This window comes from Daucus carota, chromosome 2 (assembly GCF_001625215.2).
Source record: "Daucus carota subsp. sativus chromosome 2, DH1 v3.0, whole genome shotgun sequence".
Taxonomy (NCBI): Eukaryota; Viridiplantae; Streptophyta; class Magnoliopsida; order Apiales; family Apiaceae; genus Daucus; species Daucus carota.
Window position 1 is genome coordinate 51,823,572 of NC_030382.2, and position 27,937 is coordinate 51,851,508.

The following is a 27,937-nucleotide window of genomic DNA, read 5'->3' on the forward strand; positions in this document are numbered from 1 at the left end:
GAATTCCTGGGTTCCTTTCTTTTCTCTAGATTCTTCCCATCCTCAAGAGCTTCTGCACCAAATGAGTTCTTGAAGAGAGAGGGAGAATTAAAATCTATTTGATAGCTCTTCTCAAAGTTTCCCTCCTTTATACTCTTTTCATTATTCAACCCTGGCTCGGCCAATATATCAGACAGAGAATTATCTTCCTCATTAACCTCTTGATTTATAACCTCCGCCTCCCCTTCTGAAGGATTTTCATAGCATGACTTTCCTTCAACATTCCTATCCGAGTTTTCCTCTAAATCCGCACATAAATACTGATCATAGGCATCCTCAAATTCCACCCCATAAATCTCCTTTGAATGTACCTTCAGAGTCTCCCCTTGAAACCTGATATAGGAGGATTTGAAGAGATCTCGAGGTCTTGCAGTATCAATGATCACTACTGGATTATGAAAGGTCATGTCCATATTTGTTGGATTGGAAATCGCACATATTCTTCCCCACTCCTGAAGGATTTTTGATAAGTTGCTCAAGTTCCAGCATACCCAAGGCATACCAGTACATTCGATGATCGCCCTTCTATTTGGGATTATGTCTCTCCAAGATGCTTTTTTACAGCTTAAAAAGCCTAGACTTAGCAGCTCAATATCAGTTTCTTCAAGTTTCTCAACTGAATCCCAAGTTAGAAGAAACTTAAAGCTGGAAATTCCTCTAACCACAATATTTACAAAACCCAACATTTCCAGAGTGTCAACCACTTCTGTAACCGAACTAGGCTTCCAAAGTTCAATTACCATGCTTCTACCAATTTCCTCCTCTAAGTCTTTTCTTGCTTCAAATTCCAGAAACTTAGTGGGGGAAGCTAAATTAAAGCCAGCATCTGGATAGCTTTCTACCGAACCTCCATTGGATTCCACTCGAGATGGAGGAGAGCTCCCTGCCTTATCTTTTTTGAAATCTTTGGCATATTGCACTTTTAATTGATTGCCTTGAAAAAACTTACCATTGGCACTAGAAATGAATTTCTCCGCCTCATTTAAGGATGCTAATCTAGCAAATCCAAATCTCCTACCAAATTTGTCCTTCTTAATCGGAAGAGAAATGTCCAGCACCTTACCCCATGCCTTTAAGCCTTTCCAGATTTCTTGAACTTTTGCCTCCGCCGGAATATTGTAAACAAACACCGTCTTGTTAGGAGCGAGACCTTTTGATTTTTTCTCACCGCCTTTATCAACAAATCTTAAAGGTTTATTAAAGGTTGGCCTTAGAAGAGCTTCCTTGTACCCTTTCTTAACTTCATCAGCTTCAATCTTTGACGATTCAGCTTCCTTCTTCTTAATCTCTCTTGCTTTCTGAAGGGACCCATAGTGAATATGCCTCAATGCTAAATTAATAGACTCTTCATCATCCTGACGTACATTCTTCAAAACATTTGGATGAACAAGTTCCTTATGATCCCAAATGAAAAGAATCAGGTCCCGTTTTTCAGCCGCGATCTTCTTTGGAGAGATTGGCTCTAATACCTCTGAGATATTTAGTCTATCTGCTTTTTCACTTAAACCCTTCTGTATAAGAAAGTCCGTGAGCATCTCTAAGGATTGTTCATCTCCTTCTATTGCACCCTTCATTAGATCTGGTTTCACATACGGCGAAAGAAACTTTATTCTTTGTATCGCCACTCTTGCAAGCTTTAGATTATCCTTAGTAATTGCCTCTTTGAGCTCATAGTCCAATAAAAACCAATATTTCAGTATAGAGAATTTGAGGGAGAGTCTTTCCTCTTCACTTAGTGCATGCACCCCTTTCTTTTCTAGATCAAAAGCTTCTTCATGTTGTAGCCTTGCTGCTTTCTCTTCCTTCCATCCTTCTTGTCTTGACTCCACTCTGCCATGAAATTTGCTTCGCCATCTCGAAGTCCTGACGTTTCGCATCCCTGCTGCCTGCATCTTGATTTTTAATGACTTTTATTGACTTTTAAAATCTTGGTGTATTCAATTAAGACTTTTAAATACTCCTTAAAAGTAAAGAGGTATTGTATCAGGATTTTTAAAAAGTCTTTCAAAGTTTGAGGTATTGAATTACAACTTTTAAAGAGTTATTAAAAGTCAGTTGTTATTCAATATATCAATGACTTTGGTGGAAAAATATAATTGATAGACTTTTAATGACTTTCTATTGAATATTGCATATATTTTTTCAGAAAATTGTCAGGCCATTCTTGAAAAGATTTGACATGACTTTATCTTCCCTCAATTAACCGGTCGCTCCAACCTAGGGTTCAACCTCTGCGAAAAGTCTCCCCAATTCATCCTCTGTGAAAAAGGTTCCTTTTCTTCTCTATTATGATTCTCTATTATCATTATGTGTTTTTAGATATATATAGATCTACTTGCTTCAGCTAATGTATACGTTACTTGTTTTTTATTTCTTCTGCATACACACATATATGTATCAATATACACAGAAAAATGGGCGATGCATGTCAAGAGAACGACAATCCGAAAGGAAAAACTGCTGGGTATAAGACTTGGACAATTGAGGAAAGTAATGAGTTATTGAATCTCATGGTTGATGCCGCAAAACGTGGTTGGCGAGATAGTAATGGTTTATTCACGAAGGTTACCGTGGAGAAAAAGATTCTTCCTGTTCTGAATGAAAAGCTTGGTTGTCAAAGAACTCATCCTCAATATGTTAGTCGTTTGAAGTGGTTTAAAGCTAGATACACCAACTATTCAAGATTGATGCTGTTTAATTCTGGATTTGGATGGGATCCTATAACAAAAAAATTTACTGCTCCAGATGAAGTTTGGGAGGAGTATTTTAAGGTTATTTATTTATTTATTAAAAATTGAGTTTTTTTTCCAACTTTTGACATGATTACTATACTAACATATTGTTTTTCATCAGGTACATCCTACGCACAAAAGTTATCGTACGGACACTTTTGGAGATTATGATGATTTAAGAATTGCAGTGGGAAATGGAACTGCTATCGGAAAGAATGCCATCGGACTAAGAGATGATACTGATGCAAGAACTTATGACAATGAAGCAAGTAAAAAACATCAACCTTTGGATGATTTAGTTTATGATTATAATACTGAAGCTTATACACCGGATGATTTTGAAGATCCTTTGACCCAACCTTCTGAATCTATTAATCTTGATGCTCCTCCCCCTCCAACACTTAAAAAGCGCAACCGGTCTGAGTTCGAGGGAAATTCTAGTTCTTCTGCCAATGCTAGTCAGCCAGATGCTATAATGCAAATTAGTCACTCAGTTGAGAAGATGGTTGAAGCTGTTAAGTCATTTAATAATGATGATTGTAGCTGTTGGGATCTTATCAAAGATTTGCCTGATTTGGATCAGCTTACACGTTTCAGGGCGCTTAAATTACTTAACACTAGAGCAAAGAAGATGGTGTTCGTGAAGATGACCCCTGATGAACGCTATGCTTGGGTAATTTTTGAATTAGATATGTGACACTAGAATTCTGATGAAAAGCAGAAGGCTTGATCATATCATTGGTGACCGAGTTCTGATGCTTCTAGTTTTCTTCCATGCTTATTCAAGTACTTTCAATGTTAAAGTTTTGAGGCTACAATAAAATTCAATGTTTGTTTTGTCGAGATTTTATATTTGGATCAGTTTTTAAAATTGTGGTACTTGCTGGCTGCTGGACCTTTGCTTTTATCAATTGCTAGATTTTATATTTGGATCTATTGAGCTATAATGTGCTCTGTGAATTGCAAAACCACTTCCATCAATAGTGGTAGTATTGTGTTTGCTTTATTGTTAGCATTGTTGAGGTAGTATTTGAGAAAATTATATGCCAACAGAGGTCTGTACACCAGTGGTGAAGGCTTTAAACTTCTAAATATAATTAATTCATAATAAATTTTGGGTACATTGGAAGTTCTGTGGACTTTGTTACAAGAGCTGGAGCATTGTAATCGTCTTTCTGGTGTTAGGGACCTGAGAGGTGTATGCAACTCAAGTTAAGATCAGAAATATATCAAAAGCTAATAATGACCCTGCTGTATACTTGACACTGGTATTTTGCTCATGAAAATGCAGATTATTAGTGCCCGGATATTGAATACATCAGCTTCAGCATCTTGTTTAGTTATAAAATCTTTTGGTGCTGCTTTATGTTTACTGATATTTTAGTGTCACTATTTGCTGCCTAATCTTTACTGCATACCAGGAACTAGAAATTCACAAAGGAATTAACAGTCAGAACAACTCTTTCCATACTATATCAGTTACCATCTCGAGCTGAAGCTTAAGTTGCCTAATCTCATCCAGTGCAGAAGCCAATTCAGCAGAACTTCTTGAGGATATTGCTTCAGAAGAATTCAAGGAGAGAAGGGATGAGGAGATATTAAAATGAGACTTGGGTTCTTAGTGAACTTATATAGATTTAAGAGAACTAAAAGAAACAAATTTCCAGTTGGCAACTTAAAATCTTTAAATGCTTAGGACAAAATCCTCCATACTTTATTGACTAACCTACAAGCAGATCATAACATCCTAAACAGTTTCAGTTGCAAACACAAGTGAAGTACTTGGAGACAATTTAAGTACAAATCCTTCATACAACACCTAATCAATATAGAAATAGTAAAGTACAATGCCATGCATCAGAACTTATCATTTGTAGGATCAAAATAAACTTCAGAAATCTCTTTACTGCCAGAACTTAAAAGGTACAATGATAACACCGCATCCAGATGCAGATACTCTTGGAGTACAATAAGATGTAGGTTATCACATCTACGAGTAATAATGATACACCCAATAAGAAAAGAAAAAAAAAGGTACTTACTTTGAAATAAGGAAAAAACCTTGTACTTTCTCTGATTTTTTCCGGGGTTGAAGAACCAGGTTTAACCATAAAATCCACCGCAATTTTATTCAAAACTTTCAGAATTTTGTTGAAATTTTGACTAGTACTAAAATGTGAGCGGTTGAATGTTTCACCAACATGAGAATATCGGGAATTCTGACCAACAACAAGTAGAAAAGTTGCAAGCATCTCCTCAATACATATAAATCTTGTATCTTTCAAAAGTGTTTTTTCTCTAATAATCTTGGATAGCTTAAGAAAAACTTGCGGATACATCCTATAAAGTTTTCGAAAGTGTTCAGGATCATCATTTAAAACACCATGAATATATTCATATCCTCTTGAATTGACAGGTCGCCTAGTTAGTGAACGTGGGATGCTTTGATTAGATAGGGTTATCGTGTGCTTATTGAGCACACGGAGCACTTCTTCATAAACTGTCAACAAAGTTTTTAAAATTTCCTGTCGTTGTTTTTTCCTTTCTTCCTCATCAGCCATCTCTTTTTCTTCCTCTTCTTGGTTTTCCATATCCATATTTATGTTCATTTTAATAAGTAACTTTGGTGAGGGTAGCTGATCTTCTACAAATTAATAAAGCTAGATCAAAAAACACAAAGTGAAATAAAAAACACATAAGATATTATAGTAATGGAAGGGCTGCAAAACAGAGAGAGATTATATAAACATAGCATGATAACAATAGTGGTTACTGATATAGCACTTATAGCTCTGCATCATTATTAAATATGAAGAGTGAAAAGCACATAATTCTCGAACCCTAAAATCCGTAAATTTATGGTATCAAAAGTGAATACAAAAATCTGATACAAGGTCACAATTAACATTATGTTTATAAATATGATTCAGTAAACAGTATTATTGTATATATAATACAGCAATAATACCTTGTACTCGATTTTGTAGTCGCCGAATTTGTGAACATACGCCCAACTTGGGTATAGCAGAAGACCGAGAGGGTATAGCAGAAGATCGAGAGGGTTTCAGATAGGCTATTTATGATTTTAAAAAAAGTCTATTAAAGTATTTCAAAGTCATGAATTTGTAAAAAAAAGTCTGTTAAAGTTTTTAAAAGTCATTGTCTCGGGAGTCATGAATTGTTTTTGGAATCTTTAAGAAGTCAACGAGAGTCATTAAAAGTCTATAAAATCCATCAAAATCATCCTCCCAAAATTTGTCATTAAAAGTCATGATACAATACCAGCCCCTTAGATTTTCATAGATTTTAGTTATTATACTTTTGTTAAAATTCCTATTTTTTAATTATTTAGAATTATATCTTTTTTATAATTACTATTTTTTAGCCACTTTATATGTTTTTTCTCAAAAAATTAGAAAAATTAAACGGAAAATTTGTAGAGACTCCAAATAACCTTACCGCTATGTGACTCATGTGAGTCCAGTAGTGGCCTTATCAAATGATGGTGCAGTAGATGCGGAGCTATGGTGGTCGACTTTGTTAGTAAGCTGGTAATTAAAAATAAGAATTATATTATTTATTGCTAAATAAGAGAAAAAATCGTATTATTTTTATAATTTCTTTTTTAGATTTTAGAGTATTAGCTTTAGAATTCGCTAAGAAAAGAATTATATTATCTTTAGAATTCTTAAACTTGATTTTTTAATTATAATTATATATTCTCTCTGAAATTTGAGAAAATTAGAAGACTGAATCGAACAATTCTAGAGAAGCCCTGCATTCTCCTTTATATATACATATTGATTCTCATATATCTAAGAATAACGTATAGAAGTATCATGAATATTGATTTTATTTTTATTCACTGATAATGTTTAAATTTGTATCATTAAAATGGTAATTTTTCAGTTACATTGTTGTTATTTTTTTTTACAATATATTTTATGTGACATTTAACATCGATTAGATAATAATTACTCGCGATGTTTATGAGCACAAACAAAATAACTTATATATACTAATTTACGACAACGGGTTGATTTTTGAATACGATATGTATTTATTAGATAATGAGTATTTGAGACTTTTATGCATTGATTTTTATTTCATTATTTGTTTCTTATTTTTTGAACGTAAGATGGTATTTTTTCATAGAGAAAAAAGAATACGTTATATAAGTATTGTATTTACATCAGGTTAAACTACATGATTTATTCTCTTTTAAGAGCATTTGGATTGTCGTTTCATGAAAACTATATGGGCATGGGGCACTTCGGGATCGGGGTCCCCGATCTCCGAATTCAATACTCATCCTTATCCCGCCCCGAATCCCGAACGAGGATTATTTTCCTCCCCGATCCCCGCCCCGAACGGAAAATGGAGATCTCTGCGGGGATTCAGGGAATTTTAATTTATAATAAAACAATAATAACTCTATAATATATAATATACTTTTTAATATAAAAACTACTAACTACTAACTCCTAATATACTAATAAAATAATAATATTTTATATTTTCAATATCAAATCTTATTAAAATTGATTTATAACATTAATAAACGATAATTTAAAATATATTATATTACAATATATTTATAATCAATCAATAAAAATAAAGATCATTTTTAAATTATATTATATTATAAAAATTACTCCCTCTGTCCCATTTAATTGTATACGTTTCTTTTCAACTGCTCGACACGCATTTCAATGCTCTTATAGTATATAGTTCCGTAACTTATTTTTGAGATTTTTTTTTCTGAATAAAAATATAACATCTAAACTTTAATTCATAAAAAGAAAATTTTAAAAATAAATTACACAACTACAATTTACAAGAGCATTAAAGTCGGTGTCGCGTCCAAATTCCCCAAGTATCTATGTTTCATAATTTATTTAGCATAATATATATAAATAGGGTAGCACTCCATAGCATACTCTCTTATATAAATAGGGTCCCCATTCTCAACATGATTCTATAATAGAATAATAATCATCCAGAATTATTCTGTTGTAGAATCAGTTTCGAAAATATACTTTTTTCATCAAATTTTAATTGTTAAATTACTTAAAATAGATATAAACTTTTGGCAAAAAAATAGATATAAACTGGAATGTTGGCCTATATAAATAATTATTATTATTTATATATATACACAATCGGGGTCGGGGATCGAGGCAGGGAGACCTTAGACCTCGACCCGATCCCCAAATTTTTTATAAAAATTTCCCCGATCCTCACCCCACCGCTAAAAAATTCTCCAAATCCCCGACCCGAACGAAGTAGGGATCAGATCAGGGTCGAGCGAGGCGGGCTGGATACTCATCCCTGATCTTCAACTAATTCATCCATCTCCTTTTTTAAGAAATCAGGAGTCAGTTCATTGACAAAAACAAGATATGTCTATCGTATAATTGTGTAACGGAGAGGTTTATACGCATCATATACACATAATTTGGAAGTGATATACACATAATTAAAAAGTGATAATATGTGTCTGGGACACGCAAATAATCGAATACATTCAACGGGTATAAAACGCAGTGTTTTTAAATTGGATAACCCAACTTTGACCTGACTTAAGCGATGTTTTCCCTGTTTAATTCACGCTGCTATAAAGGTTCTCGCCTTCACATACAATTATACAAATCACAATCTCAAGCACCCGCAGAGATGAGCCTGATTTCACACCCCCTTAAACCCTGTAATAATCAAATCTTTTTTATAACAAGTCGTCTTCTTCATTCATCAAAACCCACTTCAATCCTGTCTCAAAATCGAGTTGAAAAGCTCATTTCCTCTCAATCCGACCCTCTTCTTGCCAAAGAGATCTTCGATTTAGCTTCAATTCAACCCAATTTCCACCCTTCTTACTCCACTTTTCATTCCCTCATTCTCAAATTAGCTCACACCCGTCACTTCTCTCACGTCAATTCCCTACTTGCTCAACTCAAATCTCGAAATTACCCCATTTCCCCTTCTCTCTTCTCCCGACTTATTCGGGTTTATGGCGAAACCAATCACCCCGAAAAGGCCCTCAAGATGTTCCACACAATTCTTGAATTTAACACCAAGCCGTTGCCTAGACACCTCAATGCTATTCTGAGAGTTCTTGTTGCTCGCCGCGGGTTTCTCCGGCCAGCATTGGACTTGTTTAGGTCAGCTCATAGGTATGGAGTCTTGGCTAATGTCGAATCATATAATGTGTTGATGTCTGCTTTCTGTTTGAATGGTGATTTGAGTATTGCGTATAAGTTGTTTAATGAAATGTTTAAGAGGGATTTGGTTCCTGATGTCGAGTCGTATAGAATAGTGATGCAAGGGTTGTGTAGGAGGAGTCAGGTTAGTAAGGCTGCTGATTTGTTGGAGGATATGCTGAATAAAGGCTTTGTTCCTGATGCGTTGAGTTACACGACTTTATTGAATAGTTTGTGTAGGAAGAAGAAACTTAGAGAGGCTTATAAGCTTCTCTGTAGGATGAAGGTGAAAGGATGTAATCCGGATATTGTTCATTATAATACACTTATATTTGGGTTTTGTCGGGAAAACAAGGCAGTTCATGCAATAAAAGTTCTTGAGGATATGTATAGAAATGGTTGTTTACCCAATCTGGTTTCGTATCGGACTTTAGTTGGTGGATTATGTAACCAGGGATTGTACGATGATGCCAACAAGTATACCAAGGAAATGATACGTAAAGGTTTTTCTCCACATTTTTCAGTTTTTCATGTGTTAATCAAGGGCTTATGTAATGTTGGTAAGATTGAGGAAGCTTGCGAGTTGTTAGTCGAAATGCTGAAGTTCGGAGAAGCTCCTCATGTAGATACTTGGGCAGAGATAGTAGCTCAGATTTGCGACGCGGAGGATGAAGTTTTAAGAGTGGAGGATACGCTGAAAAAACTTTTGAAGGTGGAGATAAAGCCTCACACAAAGATAGTTGAGGCAGGTGCTGGTTTGGAAGAGTATATGAACAGGAAGATACAAACTAGAAGAAAGAAGTTTTGAGTGTTTTTTGATCTCTGGGTCCATGTCAATTCTCACTCTGTATCAAATTGGCTCCCAGGTGCGGTTACTCTTTCCATGGTGCCAATTGTCATAATATTGTTGTCTATATCTTTTAGGTCAATGTAAACGGCCAAGTGAATTATACATAATTACATATACAAACTAAAATATTAAGTTGAAGTAATGATAATCTGTTGGTCAGTACTATTGGCCTTAGAGCAAGTCCAATGCTAGATGCTATATATCTATTGCTATTGCTATAATATAGCACCAAAAAGTGTTTTTTGGTGCTAAAATAAAACTTGCACTCCAATGCTAAGTTCTATAACTAGTTTCAAATTTAACCAACTCATCAACTTTTACCTAACTTCTATATGGAACCAACTCATTAACTTTTACCTAACTCATTAACTCATTAACTACTTTCCAATTTCTAGTTATTGATAATGTGGCAACATGGATGGATCCATCCTTGGTTTCAAATATAGAACCAAGGATGCATCTAAGCATGGATGCATCCAAATATAGCACTCCTTTGGAGTTGAGTTTTTTTACTTTTGATGCTATAATATAGCAATAGAACCAAGTATAGTATTGCATTGGAGTTGCTCTAACCTGCTGAATTTTTTTGATGACTTTCTTTTCTGGGAAAAAAACCACTTACAAGTGCTGGACAAAGTAAGAGGAAAATAATTGGTTGTTATATAATATCTTTTGGTTGTGGGTCCTTTGGAGTTTTATGAACCCCTTGAGAGTTGATTGACCTTGTAATATCTGTTATTTTGCAGTTTGCACCTTATTAGTAGAATTGACATAGAAGCAAGACAGAATGTTGAAAACATTGACAATTTTTTTTTTTATTAGTTAGTGTGCAATCAACCTGACACAATAGAAATAGAAAAAGCCAAAGTTTGTAAAGTATTGGCTCAAACCCAGATGTTAAAACTTAAAAGGAATATTTGATAGTTAGTCCATATGAAGCAATTTACTCTACATGATTATTTCAATTTAAATGAACTAAAAAAAAAAAAAAAAACTTAAATGACATGATAACATAAACATCGCAGACTGATGTATAGGTGACATCAACTAAATAGGTAAAACATGTGCTGATTAGTACGGTATCCTTATAACTAGGGTTTCTGGCGGTATGGTTAAACAATCTTGATATAAGTTGGTTAAACAAATTCGTCCATAAATATAGAACACTGATATAATACCGTTATACTCATATTATAGATTAACTACTAAGGAGCATGGGAAAAATTAGCTCAAATAGAATATTAACGAACCTTATAATTTTTTTCTTCAAAACTGGACAATCTTTCTTTAACTTAAGTTTTTTGTAATTTTTCTCTATTCTCTCTCTTTTGCGGCTGCACCAAACCTTTTTCTTCTCAACGCCCCACCACCAACCAACAAAGGCATCAGTTGGGCTTTACCGGCAAGAGCAGATATAATCCAACAAACTTCTCACTTCTGAGTATATTAATGGTTTTGCAATCCACGCGGTTGAAAACATACCACAAACTTCCCACCGTTGAAAGCATTGTACTTTAGAAACTGATTTCCAGATCAAGATATTTTTTGTTGCTAAATATTAGATTTTAAAACCGGAAGATGGGCAAGTACAAGCTAGGGGCACACCCTGCCCACAAAAATCAAATACCAGCTAACAAATAACTACCAGTAACTACTTAGAGATACAATGCACAGTGCTCAATAATACTAAGGTTTAATAAATTTAATGCAGTAAATGGATTAAGCTGCTATCTCTCCTCGTGAACACTCTGTTTGATCTCCTCAACAAGACTTCCCACTGGTTTCCAGTGTCCGTGAACACTCCGTTCGATCTCCTCAACAAGACTTCCCACTGGTTTCTAGTGTCCTGGATTATGCAGTTTAACATATTCTATAGAGATGAACATGAAAGTGATGTTTAGTCGGGTAGCATCCAGATTTCTATCCAAGCAAGCATTACCTTTACTAAATATGGTGCTTTTATGACTTGTTTGTAGGTGTACTCTGAATCAAGTGGATGACTACAATGCAAAATCAAGTTTTGAGTTCCTTTTTTGCCTCCATCTATATATTATATTGCTATGTTTAACGTACGTGCAAGGAAGTCAACTCATTGGTCAGGACAATTAACAACTTCAAGATAGCTGTAGTGAATGGATGATATATGACATTATGACTACATTCCATTATGATATGTATGGTTCAGTGCTAATTGATTAGATTGTTCAGATTTCTATTTGTTTTTTTGCAGATAACAAAGAAAACCTGAAGGTGGAATCAAGCAAGATGAAGGACTTCAAGGCAATTGTAAGGACTCTTTAACTTCTGTATATGCTTGTATTGACATTATACATTAGAAATATAGTTAGTTCTTTTGTTGCTGTCTTATGTACTACTCCCTCCATTTCCCTGGGATGTATAATTTTACTGTTTGCACGCATTTCGAGACTCTTATAAAGTATAGTTCCATAATGTTTTTTTTTATGAATGAATGTTTAAACATCAAACTTTAATTTAGAAAAGAAATTTTAAAACAAAATATTATGGAACTATGCTTCAAAGTAGTCTTAAAAAACTTGTCAAAAAGTAATGTATACAATTCAATGGGACAGAGGGGACAGAGGGAGTACTGGAAAAAGGCAATTATTTCCATCAGAAGTGAACAATCACCAAGTTATGTTTTTGTGTCAGTAAAGTTATGTTTTCTTTTGAATAATTATTTCATCCAAGTTTAAACAAGTGCATCTCGTTGTTTTTAACTCAGAACTTATAAATTTCCTAGACTATTTAATATCAATATGTTTCTTTTTTATTAAAAAAATATATTATTATCAATTTATTATATTATATACCATTAAATATATTGATACATATTGTGGTATCTCAGTTTTAAAATAAAAGAACATATATCATTTCATGCTATTCTTATAAATTATATAATTATTTTTTGAATGTTTCTTTATTTATTAAGGTTATATCAAATAAATGTATTGTTCAAAAAACTTTATTTCAATTTACCAAACAAGATTATTCATTCATCATCCACATTATCTATTCATCCAAAGTTTTAATTATTCAGAAATTATTGTTCAGATTGGTGCAAATTTGTTTAATGAAACCTCATTTGTTTACCAGACACGACGCTGAGAATATTTTCTTAGAATATATGATGGTATGTTGAACTTGGAGATACAAGTTGCAGAGAATTTGGCATTGCTGGTAGCGCGCTTCAGTTCTCTGCTGCTGCGAGGGCGTCTATGGGCAGTGAAGTTGGGTGGGAACCAAACTGTTGGGGTCTGGTGCATGTGGGTCGTAGACGGAACATGGGTATTCAAATTAAAGAGCCGAATAATGAAGTTGTAGGAAAAATATATGGAAGTGGAAGCACTGGAAGGCAAGGGGAAAAGGGAGATGTTTGTTGGTGAAGCATCGAAGCAGATGGGTGGGAGATGCAGCCTAAATGCAGCCCAAGGACAATGCAGGTAAGAAATTGAAGTTGGTTTTTGGTGGTGGTGTTGGCTCTAGTTCTGGGGTGAAAGAAGTTGGTGTGAGCACTTGGGGTTCGGGTGCAGGTGGCAGTCTCTTTCCGGAGAATGGCCCTGTCTAATTCTATTTTAATTTTCTAGCTACTTTGCTTGGGTAAAGAGCTGCGATGATGATAGGGATCTCTAGTTTGTCATTTTAAGTTGGTTTTTTCTCTTGCTTTGGGTTAGCTGTTAAAGCTCCCTCTCTTGTATTCTCGGCCTTCCTTTAATGTATATTCTCAAGTTTGCCAAAATAAAAAGGGAAAAAGGATGCTTGTAAATTAAATCATTCGATTATATCCCACCGATATAGGGCAAAAAGAATGCATATCATTTTTACTTAATTCGGAAAGGTTATGACAAAGTTGTCAAGAGCATCTGCTAATCGAATATACTGAACTAGGGTTCTGTTGACTAAATATCAAAAAAATCAGTATTGATTAATTCGGTTATGGTTGTTTGAGTATTTTGATTTTTTCTTTTTTTATTGAATTAACCAAAAAAATTGAATAAACATAAGATATTAAAAAAAGAATTGGTGTCTATACTTATATTATACACATAAAAAATATTTACAAAATTTATAATTGGATTTATTTTAATATTATTATGATACCTGGTTGTATTTGATTTTTATATTTCATGTATATAATTTTTCATTTAATTATTTTAAAGTATAATAATAATTTTTCATACTTTATATTGACATAATTTGGACACGTGATACCTTTTTATTATACCTTAATTTTTTTTAATTAAAGTTTCTCTCACTTATTAGTTATTTCGAATATATATATATATATATTATATTAATCTATTTTATATATATCAAAAATTATTTTCTGTAAAAGTAGAGTTTTTATGGGCTATAATGCAGGACATGTCCAAACTCCAAACGTAAAAGAGTGCAGGATTATCGAGCGCAGACGTTACGTAAATTTGTTGGCGTAAACTAAAAACAGGGAGTGATTATAGGTTTGGTTTACTCGGAAATTAAGAAGCAAAAGGTATCAAATTCACATGCATGTATGTAATTGCATGATCGCTTAGTGTTTATGTTTGTACGTAGGTGAGACTTTTGTACTTGACATATAGATTGTGCTTATATATGGCTAGGTTAAAAGGCTGCATGTTTTTGTTTTTGTTTTTTTACGCTGCAAATTAGGGTTTTGGAGTAAAACCCTTAAACCCTGTAGAATTAAGTTGTTAAATAGAACTTGTAAGTTTTTATGTCCGATTTTCTTAGGAATTATATCTATTTTCTTTGACCACTTTCAGCGGTACGGTTAGTTATAAACATAATTCAGACATTCTGTCATAGTGACTTATAAGTGAGGGCAAAAGAATTGTTTGTTTTAAATTTAATTTTGACCGTGTCATGAGTGAATGTTTTTTGAGTTTGATTGTGCCATTCTTAAGAATGAATGTAGAGAAATTTAAGATGATGCATTGAGAAACTGATAATTTTCAATATTACAATAACGTCGAGATCTTTCAATTGATACAGTATTACATGAATTATTTCCGGATGCAAGTTTTTCAAGATTTGTCTTGTCTCCATATTTTTCTAGTGTCAGCTTTTCCAGATTTCTCTAGTCTCCATATTTTCAAAGATGTCATATCTTCTTGTCAGTTTTTCTATCTTCTTTCTCAATTATGCATGATTTTTAAGATTTCTTTGTCTTTTGTCCCGCCAGCTTTCTTATTCTATTGATTCATGTGTATATGGGGTGTTAATTGCAGGTAAATATCTTAATTCTGCATAAACACAGATATGGGTGATAAAGAACTAGCATGTGGCGAGTGCAAACACAAGGATTCATTGATTCATGGAAAGAAAGCAGCTCCAGTTACCACTTTCAACAAAATCCTCTTTGGAGGTTACGACATTTCCAAAGATCTGGTACCACCGTCCAATTGCTTACAAGTTTTATATCCTCTTCACTCATAAGTTAACTCCTGTGTGATCTTGTTTTTTATGATTATTGGAAATGGCCAACTTAATACAGTTTTTACTTGATTTATAAGTACATCTAAAAGGAAGGATATACTTGTGGAAGTGAATGGTTTCAATGTACTTGGTCCTGTGCATATGAGTCATTAATGTCATGTTAAGTATGAAATTCTAAAGAATGTATGGTTAAAATCTCCAATCTAATATGCCACAAGATTTTTACTTACAATGATGCCTTTGGTGTCTGGTCACTCCAGTGTTTGCCTCAGAAAATTTCTCAAGCTATTCCGAATCTAGTTCCTGGAGATAAGTATATTCTTCAGGACACGAATGGTCAGCAGTGGGAAGTAACATTAGGCATTAAAGACAAAATTCACTGGGCTTTTAGAGAGGGATGGAATAAGTTTTATGAAGATCATGGCCTGAAAACGGGATATATTCTGGCATTCCACTATACGATGGATGCTCCTTTTGTTGTTGAAATTTTTGATAGAACTGGCTTTGAGAAGATCAATTTTCCTGTTGCAACTGGGAAAAAAAGAAAGACAAGTGAAAATGATGGAAATTGTAATGCCATTGTTGGAGAATGCCAGAATCTTTCTAATCACTCGAGTAAAAATCAAGGTGTGGCTTTTTCTGGCACATCAGACTCTGAAGCTAGAACACAGAGTCAACCGATGTCCAAGGATAAATCTTTGAGTTTAGAAAATGGAAATGGTGAATACCAGCTTGCTGCATCAGCTAATTGTGATATAGAGCCGCACTGCATGATTGACAGATATGATGGATCTAAATACGAGCAAGACAGGACTACTGTGCTGAATCTTGCCAACTCTGAAATGCAATTTGGAGTTGAACTTGATGGAAGTACTGATAAGGGAACTTATCCTTCTAACGCAGCGACAGAATCTGATGCAATTGCAGGTAATATTAGTGAGAATCTAGAGTCTGCAAAGGTAGTGATTGGTGATCCGCCTGCAGAAGTGGCTGTTACACTGTCTAACAGCAACAACAATATTACTTCAGAGTACGTGGCAGAAGTCTTCGATGATCATCATGGAAGCAATCCACCTGCAGAAGTGGTTGTTGCACTGTCTAACAACAACAATATCACTTCAGAGTACGTGGCAGAAGTCATCAATGATAATCATGGAAGCAATCAGGTCCATTCAGAATCTAGGATCAAAAGTTCAACTGGGTCACGGAAGAGAGTGAGAAGGGAGCCTGCAAGAAGTGTAAGACAATCAAGTAAGTTTTCTCTATATCTCTCTCTTTATTTTCTCCAAACAAAACAATGTCAGGCAAAGTAATACACAAGCTCTTATACCTGCTACACCTTATACGGTTAATTAAAAGGACAAAGCGCTGCATAACATCGAGCTTGAGCAGCTGATGTCTGGCTCAACTTCATAAAATCTTGTGATCATATTGTTATTCATTAGTGGTACTCTAACATGCTGCTGACCTGTTGTAGTACAATAAAAGTCTATGCATCTTGATGCACATGTCTTGCCGGTCATGCTTGTAGTAATTGCAATTTTTACGCAAAAGTTCTTGTGTAAAAAGTTGAGAAGGTGAGATTGCAAGTTATGTAAAACAGAGCTAATGGAGTAATTGGGTCAATCACCTACTATTGACACCTACTTATGATTTTATGACTTGGTGCTTGTTAGACTTGCTTATCTATATTTGCTTGCAATATTGCAGAAAGAAATTCAACAAAAATTAGTAAAAGAACAAATCAGATTTCTGGTGGGGAGGAAAGAGAGAATGAAGTCCGCAAAGTAACAAAAACTGAACTTGTGAATTCATCTGATGGCGATAGTCTGGATGCATCTGCTTTCTCTTTTACGGCCATTGTCAGAAGCCCCGAAGTTTTGGTATGTTATACACTTAGTTGTCACTGTTGTTTCTCAGTACTACCTTACAAGTGAATGGTTTAAGTTTCTGCTTAAAATAGTTTCTTGAAATGATTTGTTTCATAAAACTTGAGCAGGAGGTGGCGGCAGCAGTTATACTATGGGCGGACGAAAAGAAGGTAGTAAACCTTCAAGGGCCGAATCAAAAAGTCTGGCCAGTCCTATACCATAACAAACTTGGTATTAAAGCTTTAACAAGCGGCTGGGAAAACTTCTGTATGTCAAATGGACTGCGAATAGGAGATGAATGTGCTTTCAAACTTGTGGATGAAGAGAAGACGATCTTCAGGATTGATGTTAAAACAAAGTGAGATGAATTACTTTCAAGATCAGATTACATCCCTCAGTTATGGGTAAAAACATTTTATTTCCGGTTCCATACTCTTAGGCCTCGTGTCTTCTTTGTTAACAAAAATTTCGGACCATACAGAAACATTTTATCTCCTGGACAGTTAGTTATTAGAATTTTATGAAATAAGCTTTTGAATGTAATCAAGATGATTTATAATGCAACTCATAAGTTTGTCTAGAACATGGTTACAACAGGAGCACAATCTGAATCAGAAACTACCAATGGTAATACATTGGGCTTTCTTCCATATAGGTATCGAGGTCAGCCTCCATCATCTTCTTGAGTAGCAGGCCAGCTCTTTCCCTAGCTCTTGCTGAGCCTCTCACCGATAGATCAGCCAACACGGATGAGAACTCAAGTCGCAGAGCGTCTCTCACACACCCTTCACTTTCTTCAAACAGTCGAATAAGAACTTCCGCTGCACCTTCCTTACTCAACATGCACCTCCCTTTCAACACCTCCAGCATTATGTTAACAATCTCATCCGTTTTCCTCAACGCGCTCAATCCTTCATTAAACCTTGCTAGAAGAGACAAGATAGCAAGAGACGTCCCGGCTAAATCCTCACCATCAGCCCTACTCTCCTCCACTAGCTTGATCAGGACCGGAACAGCTCCAGCCCTGACAGCAACGCTGCAGTTCCCATGGAACTGCACGAGCTCCGTTAGAGAGCTCAGCAGGTGATGAGCAGCCAGAGAGCGAGAGCCTGAAACCGCCTTGACTAAACACTGAATGGTATTAGCTACTCCAAACTTGGCCTTGTTTTTGTCCAACATTGCCAGGCTACATATCAGGGAAGCCGCTATTTTGCTGGACTCAGGGGAAACCGGAGAAGTAATGAAGGAGTTGAGGCAGTAAATTGTTTCGGTATCAGTTAGAGACTGTTTGAGATTAGGATTCAAGGAGAGATTGAATAGAATGGAGAGTGTGAGAGTCTGGAGAAGCGGCGAAGAGGACTCGAGTGAGCTGAGAAGAGTTGGAAGGGCTTCATCTGTCTGTGCAAGGAGATTTCTGTTCTGTGGACTGACTTTGGTGATGGAAACCAGAGTTTTTAGAGCTTTTTGTTTGACATCATCGGAGTCGGATTTAGCATCTGCCAGACACTCGAAGATCGAGTCGCGTAACCTGGTGGTTGTCATTGCAGAACTGATAGTACTTGATAAGCAAATTCAGAAGAGTCTTTATATAATTATGAATGCATGATATAATAATAATTGTCAGCAAATTCCTTGGATACGAAAGAGAAAAGACAGGGTATAGATGGTTCCGATGTTTCTTGCATTGGAAAATCCAAAATATATTTTTCCTCGTCCACCTGCGATGTTATCAGAGGACAAAGTTCGACCTTGCTGTTATTCATTCATTTTCTAATACGAATGCAAGTGCAAAATCGGTAGGCTTGGTTCATAGGAACCAGCTGGCACATCGCCAACCAACCAATTCGGGCTTATTATCGCCAGCTCAGTTCAGATACGTGTACACAGATGTACAAATCGGTGCATAACTGCACATATATATTGCTCAATCTTTTAGCTTGGCCTTAGCTATGTAAATTCTCAAGATATTTTTGAAAACGACTAATGTATGCTTCACCATGTACTGCTCAACATATCAAACGTTCATAAAAGACTGAAATAGAACTTCTGATCGACGTGGATGCTTTAGCGGCTGTTTGGCTTCATAACTGAACAAATGTTTTCTGTTTTCTGAAAGAAAAAACAGATATATTTAACAAAAAAAACAGAACATATGAATGTTTTGACCCTGTAGTTTTCAGAAAAAAAAAAACAGAAAATAATGCCAAACAACTCCTTAATTGGCGGGAAAGATGAGTTCTTTCTTCAGCTCACCTCTCTTTAACATCTTCAGTAATAATGAGCCTGGCAACTTTTCAAAAAAGGTCTATCAATTATATTAATGATCTATAAAAGAAATGATCCAAATCCAGATAATGCGCCTAAAGCACAAGGAACACTTAAACTAAGATGGTGTGCAGTCCTGAAAAAATTCCATCTTAATTTTTTGCTAATTAGTCTTGAAACCACTAATTCAGCTAACATAAACTTTCATTATATTACCCAGACAGAACTTCACCATATAACTTCCACTAGACTGTTCAATGGTGACTCAGTTATCTCATCTTATCTTTTACCAGAGACAGGGGACCCATCTCCATAAGAGACTACACCGTTTTTTGCTGGAGGGCTTTCAGAAGAAAATATAGATCTCTCTTTGTTAGCCCGTTTAGGTGATTCTGACCGCGAATAGTGAGATAAGGACCTGCTCCTACTCCGACGCGAACCCCGCCTTTTGGCATGAGGTGATGCACGGTACCTTGTTGTCTTCATGGGAGACCGCGAATGAGATAAGGACCTGCTCCTACTCCGACGCGAACCCCGCCTTTTGGCATGAGGTGATGCACGGTACCTTGTTGTCTTCATGGGGGACCGCGAATGAGATAAGGACCTGCTCCTACTCCAACGCGAACTCCGCCTTTTGGCACGAGGTAATGCACAGTACCTTGTCTTCATGGGAGATCTACTGAGACTCCGACGTCGATTGCGATAGCAGACTGGGCTTCGTGAACGACTCCGACTTCCAGTCCTGCTTCTTCGACTTCTGTATCTGGAGCAAGTGTAGTGGAGCACACAGATGTCACAATCATAATAAGATAATAATGACTTGGAAATAACTAGTTGTCAGGAAACTTCAATCTTTAAACCAACATATTCATTCACAGAACAATTGAGATAAATAAATAATCAACATGCCCTGGATGGACAAATGTAAGGTGCACTTTCTTGTTCTTTATATACTACCTTCCAACCAATATTATGAAGTAAAAATGCGTACACAAACATAATACCAAACTGTCTAGACAAAAACAAAAAATATTAACCTTAACTGATAATCAGAATAATTTACAAATGCAGGAGATCCAATAACTATCCACTTCACCATTACTTAACATTGCTAGCTATAAATATTTAATAGCCTATAAACTATTGCATTCCCAGATATAGAAAGAAGTAGAAAGAGTAAGCATACCTTATTGGACTTCTTTCTCTTGGCGGAGTTCTGTAACGCCTGGGGGATCTCCTGTGACTTGGATATCTACGATAACAAATTAAAAATTCTTAACTCGAAAAATTCAGGAAATGCAACATCCTGTAGCAATAATATATATTACCTGTCTCGCTCACTTCTACTATAACGATATGACCTTACAGGCGAACGATCTGAAGAATGGTATTTGTGAGCATTAGAGTGGCTGAAACCCCTTTCCCTTTTAATCCGCTGCTTAGATAGACCATCTGACAAAGGACTTCTACCAGTGCTCCTTGCACGATCTGCAAACGGTGACCTTGCCCTACGACCATAACCAGAAGGACTCCTGGAATAACTATGACGACTGTTTCTTGCATTCTTTTTAATTGGACTTTGACTTGAACTTCTCCTAGAAGGGGCTCTACCTGAGCTCCGGCTGATGCTTCTTCGAGATGATCTTACAGGGCTTTTACTTGTACTTCTTCGAGATCTGATCGGGCTCATGCTTTCTAGTTTTCTAGATGATTTCCCAGATGAGGTTTTTGGTGGGCTGCGACTATGGCTTTCCTGAGGTGGAGATGATGTGGGACTCCTGGAACTGCTTCGCCAAGGTCTGGCGCGTACTGAGACAGGGCTGATGCTTCCCCCCCTTTTGGGACTTGCAGGGCTTCTGGTCACACTTCTAGCAGGACTACTTCCACCTCTAATAGGACTTCTGCTAAAACTCCTGCTTCCACGAATGACACGTGGAGGGCTTCCACTAACACTTCTGCTCATGCTCCTATCAGGGGTCATGCTTCTCCTAGGGCTCATGCTCGGGCTCTTTCTCAAGCTTGATTTTGGACTCAAACTACTTCTGCTCAATATCCTGGGAGGACTAATGCTTTTATTCCTGCCCATCAATGTAGGAAAATTCACAAGATTTGAAAGAGAACTCAAAGTAAAGAAAATAGGTGAAAAATTATCAATAGCAGACCTATTTTTGCCAGGATGAACATCTACAGAATCAGGATGCCTCTCTGTCCTTTTATCAAGTTTAGTTTCCATTCCAATCTTGCTGCTCTGCCGCTGTCCGTTTTCCCTTGGGTATTTGCCTTCGTTGCACTCCAGCATATCCGGCAAATCAACCTTTTTATAACGAAAAGTAATGTCTTCCCTTTCTCCAAGCAAAGATGAATCAACTTCACCTGCATACATTAAAAAATAGCACTGACGTTAAGGAGACATTTAGGATAAAAGGGTATCATTATAGTAGATATAAAGATACAACCAACAATACTGGCAGACACTATACATGGTGCTCGGGAAAAGATGCTAAGATTTACTTAGAAATTGATTCACAATAGTATGGAAATTGTTTCCGCAACCTACTGGAACATCTAATCTTGAACATGTTAAAACAATTATAAGGAATGAGACATCAGACAGTGCTACAGCCAACCTGGCACTCACAAAAAGCAATTACACCTATGAGTGCAACCAAATTCATCAACTAAAATTAGTTGGCTTACTACAAACTCTAGTGTAGAATAGGTGTCAGAGATAAACAGCTTTCCTTTCGTAACAGCCTTTGGTAAATTGCAAGCAGATGCAGGTCCCTTGTTTATTTTTGAACAAAAAGTAGAGCTGTTTAAAATCTCAGTACTATCACAATGAATAGAACAAACTATTTACACTAAAAATAAAGCATAAGGTTCACACCAATCTCCCTTGTATACAGAGAAGAAATAGTAATATCTGACAACCAAGTAAAAATAATATCTCTCGGCAATTATTTGACTAACTATCAGATACCTGTTACTTGAGCAGGATTTTTACACTTGCAGTCCTTTCTGGAAGCAGTGCCATAATCATCATCCGTGCTACTTTCACTTCCACTAAAGCGGCCCAAAGCCCTGCACGAATTAAAAAAAAAAACTAGTTTAATGATAATGACAATTGTGAATAATAAAATTCGATAACTTACAACTTTATCATCGCACAGCCTTATTTTGTTAAGATAAAAATTAACCATTATTACATGTAAAAAAAAAAAAAGTAGTCAAGTGCATATACAACAAAATCTCATGTTGTAATACAACCTTTTTGATTTACGTTTCGATCTCTTATCACGTCGTCTGCGTCTTTTGTCGCGTCTGCTATACCTCTTTTTTCTGCGTCTATTTCGGTCTCTTCTGGATCTCTTTCTCTTCCTGCGTTTATCATCGCTTGATGAACTACTATCAGACGATGACGATATATCAGAGTCTGACACACTGTCTGAGTCTGATGTTTCGGTCTCTGATTCTGAGCTATCAGAATCAGATGTATAGTACCTTCTCCTCTTCCTCCTACCTTTTGAAGATTTTTTATGCTGCTTCTTACGCCGTAAATCACGGCTGTTTACCTCGAATGATGCTTCCTTCCCATTTCTCATTTTACTTGCTTTTCTCATGTCTGCGAATGAAGATAATAACTTGAGCAAATACAGTACACACACACCACATTTATAAACAACCGCATATTCACATTTTGACAAACCTGTATACTGGTTCTCATTTCGGTGTTCACCACATTTGGTAATCTTTACAGGTACAACAGGTTTTCCTTCTTTATCCCCACAACTTTCGATCCTTTTTAGAACATCAAGTCCTTCAACCAGCTTTCCAAACACAATATGTTTCCTGCTTTTTCAAAGGCAAATTGAATTCATGGTCATTAATGCTAATATCCTTAGTAGCAGACGCGCACTATGTACTAGGTAAGAAATTAGCAAGTCATGCTAAATTATCGATTAATTACCTAACAGCAATACTTCCAGCTTAAAATTTATTAGCATTAATACATGCAAATATATGGTTGTAAATGGAAGAAACACTCATACCTATCTAGATCATGATTAGCTTCAAAGGTGATACTAAACAAGGAACCCCGTGCATCACGATCAGCAAGAGCTATTGACAGTAGACCAGGCTCATCATGTAATAATTTACATCTTTCATCTGCAATATTTAACACCCATTTTACAAAACCTACAACACTAGAGCATGTACGATTCAAATGTACGCCAGCTCAATATATTGAATACATTTTACATCCACAACAACCCAGTACACAAGCACAAGACTGATGCAAGACAGATTTGATTGAACAGAAATAAAAAAGAATGACAACAGAACTGGGTGAATTAGGCGCAGTAAATCTACTAGCCAAGGGATTCCCGCAAGCAAAAGGGAGAAAGACTATGAATCACAACCCATAAGGGTTAGACTCTAATCAAAATTCAAACATATTTCAATAAACAAGTCTCCAGTAGTATGTCGAGATCACAACACTTATATGAGGAACAGAAACACTAACATAACCTAATGAGCAATGACCTAAAACAGTTGGAATTCTTACAAATAAAATACAAATTTAATAAACTCCTAGCACTATTTAATTTAATAAACTACTAGCCCTACACAAAAAGTTACTTTCTTTCCCTCTACACTACACACACACACACAGATATATATATATACACAATATATATACTTGATTGATAAGATATATAAATATTCTCGTATATGATCAAAATTAAGGTTTTGCAATCAGTTCAGCTGACCTAATTGAGAGTGACAAAAATGTAAATTAGGTTTCTTATTTCCAATTTTCAGTAATAAATTCTAAAACCGGAATGAGATCAGTTCGGTTTTGAGTAGACTTTTTTCGCGATTTTTAGTTTCGGTTGAGCAAAAAATTGTTGACTGAATGCACAGCACTAATCAAGATTATGTTTCCCGTCAAGATTAACCACGTCAAATCATTAGCTAAGAAACCAATATAAAGAGAGACTGCATAAGAGATGTGCAGATAAAGAGTGTGCTACAAAACTGAATAGAGATGCCAATTCATGCAAAAGAGCGTTTGATTCTGTGAGTCAATGTATTAGCTGCATAGGTGGCATGAACAGAAAAATTCATCAGGCAGATAGCTTGTGTAGTACATACAAAGGCCTTCGGTAAACAGGTTACAGGAAGGTTGAACTTTGAAGCAGCAGCCGTAATAGCTAGATAGTGTCACACATTGCAGTTGATCAAAATCAAAAATGTAATTCTGTTGCACTAAATCACTAATAATGTCCTCATTTAGAAAAACGTAGTGAAGTATTTTTAGTTCCGGGTAACCCAATCATATATGTACATAATATGCAAACGAATAAAAAGATGAAATCCTATACGAGAAAAATTTATGTTTCAAAACAAATCAACCAACATGCAAGATGTGATATATCCATCTTTCCTAGAAAGTAGAGTGGCACCTTTCAGTATAATAAACATGTTGTGTAAACAAGTTATGAGGTAGGATGACTAGATGGACAAATATATCATGACAATACTTAAAATTCATCGACTCCATATCTTTACCTAGATACCAACCAAACCATATATCAAAAGTTTCATAAATAGGCAAAGCATCCATAAACCCTACCATATTAAGAGACATATATATCTTTTCCATTTTCATTGGGTCGATTACGCAAAACGGAAATCCAATTGCTCTCAAGACACAAATGGTTCGTGGGATAATATATATATATATATAGGAATGCGCATGCACGTCTAAAAAGGTTATACAGTGCACTCGATGGAATCACTGAAGCGGATAGCTTTATAACTAATTTGGCAAATTTAAGTATCCATTAACTCTCACCTGGAAACCTCTCCCCGTATATACTTTCTCCAAAGTTCCCTGTAAAACAATAAACGAAAATTGATAGCCTGTCGAGCACATAGTTATCTGCGGTTTAAAGAGTAAACCAGCAACAAGTAGCAATAGAAAGAAACATAAAAGCTGGTATTTGTAATTTGGAGAACCAGAGATCAACCATGAGAAGTAACAAATACTGTAAATGTGTAAGATTTTTATATCATGATGGCACTTTGGAAAAGCTATAACAAGTACCAACAAATGCCTCCTTGTTGCAATCCTGAAGAATCCAATTGTTATAATATCACTCTCACCTGTTTTACTACTCATTTTAAGCAGTGAAACAGTACAAATCATCCCACTTGAACTATAAATATGCTATGTTATCTTCACTATTCATCCTTGCTTACTTAACTTTCATCGTTACTGTTTTTCACTTGAGTGACAAAACATATACCTTCGGGCAAGCTGTAAGGTCTTAAAATTAGAATATCAGTCGCAGAATATGGTTTCCTGTTGCAATATTTTAGTATGTTACCCTATCTAATGCACAATGGTGCTTACCTATTAGTAATCTTTGAAGATAAGCTATGCCAAGCATGACAAATGGGTGAGGACCAAAGAGCATGCAGCACTGTATTGGTTGCACTCATATTCACATCTAACAATTTTATTACTAATTGCTTTCTCAGATTAATAAAACAAATTTAGCATGAAACAATTAAGCCTCACAAGCATACCACAATTTGAACATTCATGCATTACAAATGAAAACTATATACCAAAGAAACTCTAATTCACTTCAAATATGCAAGTCATGGAGTATATAGGTTAGGTGAATAATGAGCACTACTCAGAGAACTTACCATCACGCCTCAGCAGATCACCGGCCTACAAAAAGAAGAATCAGGTGTCAATTTTTTAATACAAAAAAAATGAGCATGTAGAACAGTCACAGAAATTGATTAAACTAGTTCAATACACAAGTACGGAAAACTTTGTAAGTATAACCTTAAAAACTAGATCACAAGAAAAGCAGTCGTGATCATCAGCCCTGTATCCTACAGCATAAAAGAGGATAGCTGACGAAAAGACAGAAAGGACTCTAAGACATGGTAGACCTGTTAGCTAAGCAAGAATGGATGTTTGGCAATTTTAGTGTGTCACTACAAGGAAGATACAAGTACATACCTGTGCCATAGATCCTTTAGTAATACGATGGAAGAATGTTCCTTTGTAGTGCAAGGGTTTTCCTGTCCTTGAACTAATTCCCTTCTCTCCTAAATGATAACAAATCATTGAGAATAAGAATGTGGATACATATAATTGTACTAGAGTAATGACAGAAAAAAAACTTCACCCAAACAAGAGAATGCAAGAGGTGTGCAACAGTGTTGTTAAAGTCGGATTAATCACGCTTTGCGATCAGGCAAAAGTTCTGCAAGCTCCTATGAGCGAGTTAGTGCAATTTTGAAATTGGCATAAATCGCGCTTGACTCGCACTTACATTCTCAAAATTATATAAGTATAAGATCATTTCATTTTTCGGGAAAAATAATTCCGTGCTTTGCAAGTTACGCTTCAAAATTGGCGCATATTTTTTTTTGCTTCTTTCACAACACTGGTGGGCAGTCTTTTCCAAATATGATCTATGTAAAGTCAACCACGTTTTTAACACAGATATATAGTTCCTTCTGTCAGAGAAATTCTGGTAATAATTACCCTTGGACGCGAATTGGCAGCTAATTAAGTAAAAACTGGCTAAAAAACAAACGAGATTCTTCGAAAATCTAAACTACAAAAAAATATCTTAAAAATTATACCTGTACAAAGTGAACGAAAATTTTCTGCAGTCTTCGGGACAAGATCATAAAATAGCTGCAAAAAATTAGCAAATAAGGATATGAAACAATACATACGGACCTAACTCACATACCAAATTAAACACGAAAACCGTTCAGATTAAAACAGTACCTCGAAAACCAAACGTTCATTAGGATCTCCATCGATAGATACGTCCAAGAACACAAACCGACTTCTCTTACTCATTTTCTCCTTTTTCAAGCTACTACACTCAAGCTATCATCACCAAAAAAACTGATATGCACATTCCAATCATATCAAATATCCGTTACTTCAACAATTAACTAAACAAAACATTCACAGATATAAACACACACACACACACATATACAGAATCAAAACATAAAAAAGAAAACACAACTTATCGAGCTTCGAACAGACATACTATCGAAAACTGGCGAAAATAGAGCTAATGTAGCAGAATCAAAGCACGAATTGCGTAATTACGATACAGTAGCACAAACTAAACACATCCAGCGAACAAAATATTGACAAATAATACAAAAATCGTGTGTGTGAGTGTGTGTGTGTGTGAAGAGATGGAATATAAGAAATTGATTACTATTAGTATTGCGATTGGGCGAGATGTAGCAGAATCAAGAACTGTAAAGAAACAATGCATACATGTATGTATAATAAGCCAGGGTTTATACCTGAGAGATGTGACGACGATACAAAGTGGTGCGGAAACCCTGAAGTGTGTGTGTGTGTGTATTAGTACAAGTTTACACCCAGGCTGCTGACAGCTGTAAGCTGTAAACGGTAATGATGGGTGTTTAATTTACGGTTTTAGCCCTGGGCTTTGG

General features: G+C 35.7%; 5 protein-coding genes across 10 annotated transcripts; 3 read left to right on the top strand and 2 right to left on the bottom strand.

Annotated features, from left to right (window-relative positions):
- The first annotated feature begins 1,941 nt into the window (after positions 1 to 1,941).
- LOC108207734 (uncharacterized protein At2g29880) lies at positions 1,942 to 3,681 on the top strand. Its single transcript, XM_064086356.1, has 2 exons — positions 1,942 to 2,810; positions 2,893 to 3,681. The coding sequence occupies exons 1-2, from the start codon at positions 2,454 to 2,456 to the stop codon at positions 3,466 to 3,468; spliced, it is 933 nt and encodes a 310-aa protein (XP_063942426.1). The 5' UTR covers positions 1,942 to 2,453; the 3' UTR covers positions 3,469 to 3,681.
- Positions 3,682 to 8,340: 4,659 nt separating this feature from the next.
- On the top strand, positions 8,341 to 13,610 carry LOC108205584 (pentatricopeptide repeat-containing protein At4g01400, mitochondrial). Of its 5 annotated transcripts, none has more exons than XM_017375535.2 (4): positions 8,341 to 9,837; positions 11,533 to 11,916; positions 12,052 to 12,107; positions 12,936 to 13,610. In XM_017375535.2, exon 1 carries the CDS (start codon positions 8,361 to 8,363, stop codon positions 9,777 to 9,779), a length of 1,419 nt encoding a protein of 472 aa, XP_017231024.1. In that variant the 5' UTR covers positions 8,341 to 8,360; the 3' UTR covers positions 9,780 to 9,837; positions 11,533 to 11,916; positions 12,052 to 12,107; positions 12,936 to 13,610. The 5 variants fall into 5 exon arrangements, with proteins under 5 accessions (XP_017231024.1, XP_063944134.1, XP_017231022.1 ...); XM_064088064.1 differs by having other exon boundaries at positions 11,798 to 11,916; XM_017375533.2 differs by having other exon boundaries at positions 11,533 to 12,107.
- A 1,362-nt stretch (positions 13,611 to 14,972) lies between these two features.
- Positions 14,973 to 17,644, top strand: LOC108208484 (uncharacterized). Its single transcript, XM_017379019.2, has 4 exons — positions 14,973 to 15,227; positions 15,536 to 16,526; positions 16,986 to 17,158; positions 17,275 to 17,644. Exons 1-4 carry the CDS (start codon positions 15,099 to 15,101, stop codon positions 17,506 to 17,508), a joined length of 1,527 nt encoding a protein of 508 aa, XP_017234508.1. The 5' UTR covers positions 14,973 to 15,098; the 3' UTR covers positions 17,509 to 17,644.
- A 120-nt stretch (positions 17,645 to 17,764) lies between these two features.
- LOC108207735 (U-box domain-containing protein 2) lies at positions 17,765 to 18,688 on the bottom strand. The gene has a single exon (XM_017378166.2). It carries the CDS (start codon positions 18,686 to 18,688, stop codon positions 17,765 to 17,767), a length of 924 nt encoding a protein of 307 aa, XP_017233655.2.
- Positions 18,689 to 19,437: 749 nt separating this feature from the next.
- LOC108210166 (peptidyl-prolyl cis-trans isomerase CYP95) lies at positions 19,438 to 27,888 on the bottom strand. 2 transcript variants are annotated; one of them, XM_017381444.2, is made up of 14 exons: positions 27,785 to 27,888; positions 27,243 to 27,365; positions 27,092 to 27,146; positions 26,460 to 26,548; positions 26,135 to 26,159; positions 25,272 to 25,310; positions 23,461 to 23,578; positions 23,118 to 23,260; positions 22,679 to 23,033; positions 22,392 to 22,492; positions 21,574 to 21,784; positions 20,740 to 21,489; positions 20,598 to 20,663; positions 19,438 to 20,174 (listed from the first exon to the last, which is right to left on the bottom strand). In XM_017381444.2, the coding sequence occupies exons 2-14, from the start codon at positions 27,315 to 27,317 to the stop codon at positions 19,691 to 19,693; spliced, it is 2,511 nt and encodes an 836-aa protein (XP_017236933.1). In that variant the 5' UTR covers positions 27,318 to 27,365; positions 27,785 to 27,888; the 3' UTR covers positions 19,438 to 19,690. The 2 variants fall into 2 exon arrangements, with proteins under 2 accessions (XP_017236933.1, XP_063944135.1); XM_064088065.1 differs by lacking the exon at positions 27,785 to 27,888 and having other exon boundaries at positions 27,243 to 27,431.
- Positions 27,889 to 27,937: the final 49 nt, after the last annotated feature.